General features: G+C 43.1%; 1 protein-coding gene across 1 annotated transcript in view; it reads right to left on the minus strand.

The window, feature by feature from the left end:
• Positions 1–8,422, minus strand: part of LOC126234629 (calcium and integrin-binding family member 2) — a 221,267-nt gene extending 212,845 nt beyond the window's left edge. Inside the window, exon 1 of the mRNA XM_049943357.1 lies at positions 8,360–8,422. Coding sequence (XP_049799314.1) covers positions 8,360–8,410 — 51 coding nt within the window. The 5' untranslated portion in view covers positions 8,411–8,422. The remainder of the gene's footprint in view (positions 1–8,359) is intronic.
• Between the last annotated feature and the right edge of the window lie 4,105 nt (positions 8,423–12,527).

The following is a 12,527-nucleotide window of genomic DNA, read 5'->3' on the forward strand; positions in this document are numbered from 1 at the left end:
CTGATATAAAATCACTGCCGCGGAAATAAAAATTAAAACACAACTTCTTTCATGGTCATTCTATTCCATCAGATGTATAAAACCGAAGTCACTATTTCATAGTTTTCTACAACCTTTACTCATACATCCATTACGTATATTCCCGTACACGGGAGATATTTTACTTGAAAGTCGCTTGCCTGGTGTCGAAGAATAAATACTATATCGTAGTGCCGGTGTAATTCTGAATAACGATGCAATTTTCCTTTGGACATGCATCCGCCAGCATCAGACAAACGACCTCCCCTGTACGGGAATATTCATAATGGATGATACAGACCGTAGACACATGGTTGACGACATATGGAAGTTTGGGTCTCGCCGCGAGTCGTGCACGGATAGCCTAACGGCAAGGCGACCGCTCGTGATAAGCGGGAAATCCGGGTTCGAGTCCCAGCCGGCACGAATTTGATTGTCGTTATTCTATTATACAGCTGATGGTTGTCCATATTCGCAACTACAAATACATATCTTACAGACAGGATAAGCAGTCTCAAGAGGAGACTTTGGAGGCAAGACACTACCAGAAAAATATAAATGCGAAAGCGATCAGAAACTCACGTTAAATACTTCGAAATTTGCAGCAAAGAAAACCTTATGCACTATGGGTCGTTATTATCTTACATTTGATCAGAACCAGAAACGGCTGGACACTGCAACAAACAGAAATGACTTTATGTTGAAGATCTGAAATGCCTGTAACAGACTCCCAACACTAACGAGGTATAGTTTTAAAGACTTGAGAAGCCAGTCAAGTAAGCAGCGTCCTTAGCTTCACACACTAAAAAAATGTAACATACCCACACTAGTTTGTTTAAGGTTGTCCACGCTATAAAAGTAATTTTAGGGTTCAGTGTCCATCACGACGGTGGTATCACAGGTAATACTCTGGCTTGAAATGGACAAGGATAGGAAATGAAATCGACAGTGCGCGTTTCAGGGGAATCATACTGGCATTTGTCTTCAGCCATTCAGGGAAACTATGGAAAACATGTATCTGGATGGACAGGAGCTCGAACCCCGCTCTTCCTGAATGCGATGCAATGTCTTATACCCACAGTGCAGTCTCACCACAGGCCTACCCAGTTTGTTAAGAAACAATGATTGGGATGTGTTACCCCAGACTCCTTAATTCTGCAAGTAAGTGCTTGTTGAGTTTAAGGAGCCAACGAGTGCGTTCTGTTTGCTTACCTGGAATTCCATTCACGGTCATTTAGTTATTCAAGTTACCAGCGACGTGAACAAAGTTTGTCTGTGTAAGGGGTTCAGCTATCGGTAGTGGATGAGGTAATAAATTGTACTCCTCTATGCATCGCTGGTTCTCTGATGCTTTCGAAACTGAACATCTTTCCCAGCAGGGACATTGCTTTCAACAAAGCCCAAGCTCCAGCAGTCACAAATCTTAATGCGAAGGTCGAGTCGTTTGAGTTTCGCACAGAGCAATCACGTACAGCTGAGTCTCACAAAAATTATTTGAACAGTTTGCTAATGTCCGGAATTGTTAGTTAGGAGGTATTCTACTTCGTTGTTAGGGCAACAATGAGCAACGATTAGGTTTATTTGTAGAGGGCTCACGTAACTGTGCACGAAATCAGTGTACAAGATAGTATCGCCGCAGGGAGGAAGGTTACTTCTTCCCAACGTCATTTGGACTTGGGTATCAAGAAGCGGCACTGCTGCAAGGGCATAGAGAACCACAACCTTGTGACCTACCTTATTTCTTAAACGATTCTCATAACAAACCAATTTTCCTTCTCTGTGGTCACTCAGGGGAAGCTTTGTTTATCAGCCAAGTGGTAATATCAGGATTGAGGAAGGTGTTGCAATGCTAAAACGCTAACCTCATATTTTGTGTACACTACGGCTCAAATTTCTTTGCGTCCACTGTTTTAAAGCCCTCGGACTTTCACTTATTCTAAACATGCAAATTCCGAGATGATTCCTTCGACAAAGATACATTAGATTTTGCTCACCGTCCTTCTCCTTCTTCGCGATCTTGCCTACTGAATGTTTTGTTTCAAGTAGGCTAGACACAATGAGCATGCCTAATGCCATAACCCACGTGTCAGAGACGAGAGTGTGTCAGTTGTCAAAATACCCTCGAGAAAAACTGAATTACCAACCCAGCCGGAAACACGGAAAAATCTCTGGAAGAGAGTAGAAATATGTTCACGTTTCTTTAAAAGCGCCAATAAATTAATGATATTTCTGATGTGTGACCTGATGGTTTCATAATGTAGTGCATCCTTTATAGAGCATCAGTAGTATGTACTGAATGCCCAACGACGATGTAATTACAGAAATTGACTTCTTATGTGCATTACACGTAAAAAGAAACAAAAGCAAAGAAAAGACAATGCGTAGTACGTTGTCCAAGTTGGCAAACTTCGTTTTTCAAGGTGGAAAATCTACATGGAACTGCATAATTTTAGCAATGATGCGGAACGAGTTTTGAGGATGATGGAGTCAAAGCTGCAAAGCTGCCTCTGATTACGTTTAGTATTCGAATATGTTATGCAACCCGTTAGCCACCAGTATGTAACGGACGCCTGGACTGCATCTGCGTAACGATTACGCCATACTCTTCCGCGGCGTGTTTCTGAACGCGAAACATGTCAAACATCGTTTCCAACGCGACTGGTGAATGCTCACAACTAGAAACGAGCTAGTTCATCACACGAAATCTGCTGCTCAACATGATTCGTGGTCACAGCACACTCCGGCGCCATTTGTTGACTATATCTGACGCATAAACCACACAGTCTGTTTACGAAACTGAACGTGCATTAAATAGTTGCACGTAGTCCCGTTAGCGATAGTCAAGTATGAACAGAGGAAATCTCGAAGAAGAATCTGCATACGTCAATGGATTGGATAGCGAATTGCTGCTAAAGCAACGGTACGTACGTTACTTTAACGGTATACAAACACTAGCTCTCTTCCACTGCTTCTATTGTAAAGAACATTTGGTCCCTTGTCCATACAATAGGAAATAAACAATTACCGCTGTTCTTTATTGCGGTTCGTGAGACTGATACAAACACCTTTCCTTGCTATCGCCTGAATTAGGAGGCTTATTGTTTGTTTGGTTTAATTAATTAATAGAATATGAAGCAATTGGTGTAAAGAATGCTTTTTCCAAACTTTCTATAAAAGAAAGTCTGCTATCAAGACATTGCCTTTGTTCAATTACTTCATTTATGACTGAACGTTTCTAAAACTGAAGACACTCGTCCGTACTCTGCACTGCAGTCGAGATCTGGCAACGTCGTTCTCTGTTCATTGGCTGACTGTGATTTGTGACGTCAAATGCGCAGAACGAACCTAAATTCGTCAAGTTGTGCTATTTGTAGTATACACAGAATTCAGCTGGGTGGGATCAGCGAGTAACGTAGACAGCAAACTTACAATTCGCAGTCCATGTTTCCTGGCATGTTCACAGATTCAAAAAAGGTCTGATAACGTTGAATACTACAAAACATATAACGGGTGACCAAAAAGTCAGTATAAATTTGAAAACTTAATAAACCGCGGAATAATGTAGATAGAGAGGTAAAAATTGACACACATGCTTGGAATGACATGGGGTTTTATTAGAACCGAAAAAGAAAAGAAAACAAAGTTATCGGGCCTTTTTTCATCGAGGAAATGCGAGATTCTGGTTTTGTAACTGCTACCGTGACGGGTGAGAGGTACGCCGATATGTTACAGAATCGCATCATCCCCAGCCTGGCTGATAAACACCTTTTGGAACGTACGATGTTTATGCAGGATGGTGCTCCACCCGATATTGCTAGCGCGTGAAAGATCTCTTGCGTGCGTCGTTTGGTGATGATCGTGTGCTCAGCCGCCACTTTCGTCATGCTTGGCCTCCCAGGTCCCCAGACCTCAGTCCGTGCGATTATTGGCTTTGGGGTTACCTGAAGTTGCAAGTGTACCGTGATCGACCGACGTCTCTAGGGATGCTGAAAGACAACATCTGACGCCTATGCCTCACCATAACTCCGGACATGCTTTATAGTGCTGTTCACAACATATTCCTCGACTACAGCTATTGTTGAGGGATGATGGTGGACATATTGAGCATTTCCTGTAAAGAACATCATCTTTGCTTTGTATTACTTTGTTATGCTAATTATTGCTATTCTGATCAGATGAAGCGCCATCTGTCGGACATTTTTTGAACTTTTGTATTTTTTTGGTTCTAATAAAACCCCATGTCATTCCAAGCATGTGTGTCAATTTGTACCTCTTTATCTATGTTATTCCGAGATTTATTCAGTTTTCAAATTTATACTGACTTTCTGATCACCCAGTATTTATTAAAGCCCCAGAATCTTTCACAAAACATGAAAACAAAAAATTGTTTACAGAAAGGAGGATTTTCCTCACACATCTCACCTCTATCCTCTACACTTCAGTTAACACGATATTTGAGCCAATGTCTTTTATCTTACGATTTCACTCAGGCTTTAACTATAGATATGTAATTGCCTGACATTTAATCACAACAAATCGTACCAAAAACAATGCTCTTTCGATAAGTCTTGGATGCGCCGGTGCCTTTTAACGGCATACTTTCGAAACACTTACGTCATATATACGAGAACTATCAAACACGAAAAACCTTTAACCGCTGGTACATCGTCCCTCATCGCTTTATTGTAATAAATCGTGCCAAAAACTATGCGTTTTGATAAAAGCCACCAAATACGGGCTCCAGTTGAAAATGAGATAATCCAGTGTGATGTCCCCTAAGTTCGCGTTCCTCCGCAAGAAGCAAAATTCGATAGCGTCTTATTCTGGCTGTCAGGCTTTGGAATGCTTCACCTTGTGATGTCAAAAATTCGACCAGCTCCAGATTCACGTTATTTTTCACGTCCCCTGTAAAGAAGGCTTCAGAACGTTGAGCAGCACGGTAAACCGATCATTTTTCAAGATATAAAATCAATGTCCGACAATTCGTTGTTTTGATACCTCTTTAAATCCAACCGAAAGTCAGCTCAAGTGATATCCTTCTGATATCAGAAAACTGTTCGGAGCAACAACTGTTTAGAAATTGAAATGGCCACCCATATGGCAAGCATATTGTTGCCTTTAGTGAATAAACTAAAAAGTGGGAACATGGCGCGATTTACGTGTTAAGTGAAACTAGCCGTTAAATCCGCCTATTGTACAATGTATATCTGATACTCGATGCCTGTACAGAGGTGACATCAAACATCTGGGTAGCTTCCACATGAAATGACTCCTATCTGTTCTTGAAGTGAAATGGTAATATTTTCTATTAAACGTCGGAATTCTGAGAAGATGTAAAATGTACAACTTAGTGTTCATTTTAACGATGGCTAGTAGTGGTGCAGACTCAGTATGAATGGGTGACCATAGGCAACTTAAAAACTCTATTTTTCTCTATTTCAGAGTGCCAAGGGTAAGGTTGCTGACCACTGACTAAGATAATGGGCGTCAGCAAGAGGAGCGAAAAGGGGGAGAGGGGAGAGAGCAAGAGGCAACGCTATACACCACCCCCACCCCTCCCCTTTTCAAGAATCTGGAGAATTCTCATGAACTTATAGAAATGATTGCCTATGATACCTAAATCACAGGTTTTGGGAATTCTAGCATGAAAAATTGCCGCCTAACTTACGTTTGATCAAATGGCTCTGAGCACTATGGGACTTAACTTCTGATGTCATCAGTCCCCTAGAACTTAGAACTACTTAAACCTAAGTAACCTAAGGATATCACACACATCCATGCTCGAGGCAGGATTCGAACCTGCGACCGTAGTGGTCGCGCGGTTCCAGACTGTAGCGCCTAGAACCGCTCGGCCACTCCGGCCGGCCATACGTTTGTTTGTTGTCTCACTGTTCACGGTTTATTATGAGGTTTCCTTTGGCGCTGCTGCGTTTTTGCGTTGGCTTTACTCAAAGCAGAATAGTGCTGAAACAGAACCCCAAATATTTTTCTGTACCCCATCCGCTATTGTAGGATACAGACCTGGCGCGTGGAGGCGGTTCAGTTTCACATTGCAGATTGTTGAACTGATCCCCGAATAACGTGGTTGTCTTATACAGTAGATGTCCTTGTTTCAATTACAGCAAAGCTTTTGCGCAATATCTCAAGTCGCCTGAAAGGTAAAACGTGTTTTCTGAAACATTACTACAAACTTTTTAATCTATCCATAGCCCCTAGTATGCGCTAATATGTCGTTTTTGTACGAAAGCTTCAATATTTTCAGGTTTTCAGAAAAATTACAAATCTTTTGGATGTGTTCCGCGTTTGTAAAGAATGTGATCAGCTGTTTTTCTTTATGTTACATGTAGCCATTCATACGGGCTGGTGAGGACCAGCACTTGGCATCGTGCCTTCTGTCTTGAGTACAAAAGTACTCCATATCTTCGTTAATCGTTTATGTAGGCCAGCGACTGTTAACGTATAACTTCTGATGCCCTGTTAGTTCACATTAGCAGTGGTCAGAAAGCGATTGATACCGGTTGAAAATATTAGATTTCAGCCGGCCGAGCGGTTCTAGGCGCTACAAAAAAAATGGTTCAAATGGATCTGAGCACTAGGGGACTTAACTTCTAAGGTCATCAGTCCCATAGAACTTAGAACTACTTAAACCTAACTAACCTAAGGACATCACACACATCCATGCCCGAGGCAGGATTCGAACCTGCACCCGTAGCGGTTGCGCGGTTCCAGACTGTGGCGCCTAGAACCGCTCGACCATCTCGGTCGGCTAGGCGCTACAGTCTGGAACCGCGCAAACGCTACGGTCGCAGGTTCGAATCCTGCCTCGGGCATGGATGTGTGTGATGTCCTTATGTTAGTTAGGTTTAAGTACTTCTAAGTTCTATGGGACTGATGACCTCAGAAGTCCCATAGTGTTCAGAGCCATTTGAACCATTAGATTTCAATCGATTCAAGTAAGGCCACCAGCAACCTCGCCGAGTCTTCTCGGCGTGTACATATAATACCTGTGCAGGTAACAACTAACATCTAAGAACAGAATGTAGGATGTAGGGCCCACACTATATTCGATAACTGGGAACTTTACTACCCCAATTAGTGGGGTACACCTAATAGTCAATTTGACAACAATATGTCGATGGCAGTCGGTACCGCACAAAAGATCATAGTTTTTCCTGCCTTCTTTTGTTACCCGATACAACAGCGGTATCCCTCAAAGGAAGCGCTCCATAATAGACAGCCTTGTTTTACGCTTTCATATAGAGATGATGGAAGTCCTCGCGCCATAAACTGAAACCTTTGTCTTAATAAAGGTGTGTTGCATTCCGAGCCTCGGGTGTAGTAGTCAATGCTCTGGGATACGATAGGTTTTCTGTGTCTCATATAAAATTCCAGTTATTGCGGAATGAAATGTATCAAAACTCATCAACATATATTCTGATTTCGAAATGAAGCTTATGCTCATTTTTAGAATTAATGCATTTCGATGGAAACGACCTTCACTGTTCTTTAAATACTGACCCATTTTGACACAGGGGAATAAAGCCAGTTATGTAAAATATAGGAATCTAAGTGTCTTGCCCCTGTTGGGTAAATTCCTGCGGACGCCCATGACTAAAGAACAAGGATGTCGGCCGGCAGCGGTGGCCGAGCGGTTCTAGGCGCTTCAGTCCGAAACCGCGCGACTGCTACGGTCGCAGGTTCGAATCCTGCCTCGGGCATGGGTGTGTGTGATGTCCTTAGGTTAGTTAGGTTTAAGTAGTTCTAAGTTCTAGGGGACTGATGACCTCAGATGATAAGTCCCATAGTGCCCAGAGTCATTTGAACCATTTGAACAAGGATGTCGTAAAAAAAATCGAACATCATTCGGCATCTCTATGTACAACTGGAAGCAACATGCTTCATTAAGGCGTGCGTGGCGATACAAAATGAAAAGGCAGAGCTGAAGCGTTTGAAAATAACCCACGGAAAAAGAATGCATTGCAAAAACAGGCTGGAAGCCAGTGTGCACACTGTTAACGACAGCAGCTTGTTGTTCTGTTTGATCTGCAAGGCAAACACTGGCTTTTCTAGTCACACTCGCTCGCGCTCCAGAGGAATATAGGTCACTGCGACGCCGTCAGTGGACACGATGAGGCCGTGCTAATCACCACACCTCTAATTATGGTGCTTGCATTACCGTTCCAGAAAACGTATTCCACGCGCTCTTTAATGCGTACCACCCCTTCACAGTTCGAAGTGGTTTCAAAAGAAAAATTGTGCTTCGAAGAGTCATTAGCTAGATTTGTTGTCTACATTGAGGCGGGAATGTAAGGGAAGTGCACTGAGGAACAGAGCTGAGTACCTGGTAATCTTCGAATTGCTCCTCGGTGAAGGTGACGACCTTGTTTCCCATGTCCGGCAGACTGGGGCGCTCAGGACTAAATAAAGCAGAACCCCTGGCCGGGATGGGCGTGGTCCCCAGCACCACTCGATAACTGGGCGTCACCGCAAGCCGAGCTCGTGCAGTGCTTCAGTGCTGGTTCAGCAAACAGGACCGCGATTTCATGCAGAAGGGCCAAAGCGTTAGCGAGATTTGCTGTGCTACCTGGACCAGATTTAGGCATATGCGAGCTAGGCGCGGGCCTAGGATGCTGAGAGGAGACGGCCGTCGAAATACCGCGATCAGTTCACACACTCACGCACGCACGCACGCACGTACACACACACACACACACACACACACACACACACACACACACACACATACGCGCAAAGAATTGCATGGAATTTGGAAATATAGAAGGCAAGCCAGCAGCTAGCCGCATTCTCGCTAGTACAGCGTTTGGTTCAAGGAAGATCAGTTTTAACGTCCCGTCTACAGTACGGTTCTTACGGTCGGAGCACAAGCTCGGATTATGAAAATATGAAGAAGGAAATCGGCGGTGTCCTGTTTCAAAAAAACCGTCCCGGCATTTGCCTGGAGCTACGAGGGCATTTCCATAAATAATGTACACTAACTTTTTTACTTACACGTTTATTTTTTTCAATATCTCTTTACAGTCCTCGAATATAGCCTTCCAACTTCTCTATGACTGAATCCCAACGTCTCGGAAGCTCTACTTTTCCATGCAGGACACCGCTTCTCTTCATCTGTCGAAAGGCTCGTGTAACGGTGGTAGAAAGCTCTCCCAGAGAAAGATAACTACGTCCACGCATTGGTTTTTTCAACTTCGGGAACAAGTCGAAGTCTGGTGGACTCATACCCGGACTGTAGGGAGAATGTGAACACTTCCCATCCGTATTCTTGTCATTATTGGGCTACAATATTGCCGATATGCGGGTGAACATTGTCAGTCTGAAAGAGTGACCCAGCCTCGAGCAACTGAGGTCGTGTTTTGTGCATTTATCTGCGCAGTTTTGCATCAAATTACGATAATACACTTCTGTGACACTTGTTACACATGGGACTCTATCTGTAATGATGATTCCGTGGTGATCATAATCAAAAATGGTCGTTTGCTTGATCTTTGATTGAGCTCTTCGAAATTTTTTTGAACGTGGAGAATCTGAAGCTCTCACTCATTGGACTGTGATTTCAACTCCGGTTCAAAGTCTCTAATCCACGTTTCATCAATAGTGACAATTCGAAGCAAGATTCCTTGACCCTCACGATCGAATCGTCGTTTGAGCAAGGTTGCAATGTAAAGGCGTTTCTGCTTCTCTTCAGCAGTCAAAAGCGTCCGACTCATCTTTCGGAAATTTTTCTCTTCTTCCAATCATTTCACAGAATACGGAATACTGATGCTGCGTGAATGCCCGTGCCTTCAGAGACTTCTTCGCAAGTCGCACTGCAATATTCTTCAAATTTCATACTTCGTTCATGTGCTGACGTTCAGGACTTCCGGGTCTTGGATTTTCATCTATGCTCATATGATCACGACCAAAACGATTAACCCAACATGAAACTGTACTACGGTCCCCTGTAAACTTACCACAAACTTCACTTCATGTACTGTGGATTTCTGTTGGGTTTATACCGCGTAAAGTTTCGATCTTGATGAACGACCTCTGGTCTTCAACAGTCACAGTACCCGAGACCTCTGCAGAGTCCATTTCTGCCTCTCGCCAATTTTATGTTAGAGTACACAGTGAGAAAACAAAAACACGTGCTTCTTCCTCAAGCTAATAGCTACATCTGATGCAATCCACAATAATACCAACCTGTGCATTATTTATGAAATGTCCCTCGCATTCAGGGAAACCACAGAAAACCTTAATGTGGGTATCCGGATGGATTTGAACCGCCGTCCTCTGGAATGCGGGTCCAATGTTCCAACCACATGTTGCTGTTCGCAACTGCAATATAGTTGTGTTTCGCATCGATCTGCGTACAAGTTGACCTACTTTGGCCATCAGTTCTGATCACTGCACTGCATTGCACTGTTCACTGCACTGATTACTTTTTAAAGAAGGACAATAGCTAGAGCGACGTGAAGATGCTGAGTGATACACAAAATGGGAAAATTGACAGACTCCATTGTATGTGTCTTTCGAGTAATTCCATTATCGATTACATTTTTTGTAAAAGGCTGCAACGAAAAAATGAATCAAAACTAGAAACGTCGAAAACCTACGATTGGGGTACGGAATGTGGGGAGTGGGGGGCGTGGGGGGGGGGGGGGGGGGAAGTTACGTGCTGACATTTTTCTCGTTCGTTCAACTCGTAAATTCTGAATGCTTGTTACAATCCAAACCCTGAGTAAGCTGCGACACATCATCCTTCAGCATTAGCATCTTCTATGTTCTTTACCTTTTGCTTTTGCTTGTAGCAGCAATAAATGAAAATTCTAAATGGAATGGTAGCATATTGGACAAGAAATTAGTGTACGTGCGGAGTTCTTGCTCATGTCTTTGTCACTGTCTTGTTCATATCTGCTCCACTATGAAGGAGAGCCAGCTATCTGTATCGCCGCTCTTCATCCCAGCTCCTCCCCTATTTCCTCTCTCTCTCTCTTTCTCTCTCTACTCCGTTCTCATTTCTTCCGTTAATTTATTATGCCTTATCATCAACTGCATCCCACTACCGGCTTCCACACCCCACTGCACTATTTCAATTCACATTCTTCTCTAAGCTTAGGCTTCTTTAATGTTCTTGCTTTATTTCTTTGCCATGTTTGCAGCTTTCTTACCATTAATCTGGACAAAAATCTGTAACTGTCAAATAAGCTCAACAGACAAAATTTTAGTCACCCACTGAAAAGAACACATTGGTTGCCTTGGAGCCCTGTAGATGGTATAGAACTGGAACAAGACTGTCACGTGACCCTTCACCGCTGATGTAGCTTATGGCAGTGAAATGAGTGCACGTGCACGTGCGCCAGTAAGTTGTGTCGAATCGGAGACGTGGAGACGTAACACCGATAATAGAAAGGGGTTGTATAGTTTGGACGAGCCCATTACTATACAGTTCATAACACATCGGCCATGTAACATGGCGTAATAAACAGTGGTCATGAAAATATCCTCGACCACACAGACTGGCGAAGAGTGTGACGCTTTGTTAACGACGGTCGGTTTCAAACCTGCCAGGAACTGTTGCCGTTAGTGCAGAATTGACCATATAAATCAGTTTACGAGCAAATATTGGCGGGACAAGACCAAAATTTAGTGTGGGCAAGATAAATTTTACGAGGCTCTCTGGTAGCACAACAGGATGTACTTTATACTGAATATATTCGTAAAAATTAAAACATTTCAATTTTATGTAACATTATTCAGTAATTTCAGTAATGGATGAAAAGATAAACATTAATGAGAGGAAAATTTCCTACTTTTAGCCTTACTGAACTCTTTAACAACTGTATCACAGTCCCGTTTAGATGCTGTATCTGTTTCGATAAATAAAACTGCCTAAGCTGAAAGTCTTTACTGACTCATCGTATACCTTAATTTTTTTTTTTTTTTATAACTTATAAAAGCTCCTTTCTGCAGAGGCTGCACTGACTAGTGTTGTTAAGAAAATTCGAATGGCAATGTAAACATTCGGGCAAATTTCTTTTACGTTATTTTCTGTTATATATTCCAGTGTTGCTTCACATCTTTATTCAAATCTGGTAAATTTACCATCATTATTTGCAATTCTTCGTATAATTCGTTAGATTGGAAGTCGCAAATCTCACCCACTCGCAGGACAGTGTGCAAATCTTGACAGCTTTATAATAGATTGTAAGGGGTCCGCAGGCCCTTACTACTAAGTTGCGCTCACACAGGTCGACAGGGCAACTATCGAATAGTGTGTGTGCAGGTCGCGAGAGCTAGAGGGGGTTCACCGGAGTGCCGAGTGCGGCTTGGGTAGATTCCCGCGAGGCGGGAAGAACTGGGCGGAGAGGAGTTAGAGTTGAGATGTGCTGAAGTCAGGGTGTGGTAGGTTCCCGCGAGGCGGGCAGAGCTGTGCAGAAGCCAGCAGTTGAATTAATGCAAAGTATCGACAAAGGGAGTGGCCATCGCCGCGGTTTAACCCCTTTGTGTTA

This window comes from Schistocerca nitens, chromosome 2, assembly GCF_023898315.1.
Source record: "Schistocerca nitens isolate TAMUIC-IGC-003100 chromosome 2, iqSchNite1.1, whole genome shotgun sequence".
NCBI classification, from domain to species: Eukaryota; Metazoa; Arthropoda; class Insecta; order Orthoptera; family Acrididae; genus Schistocerca; species Schistocerca nitens.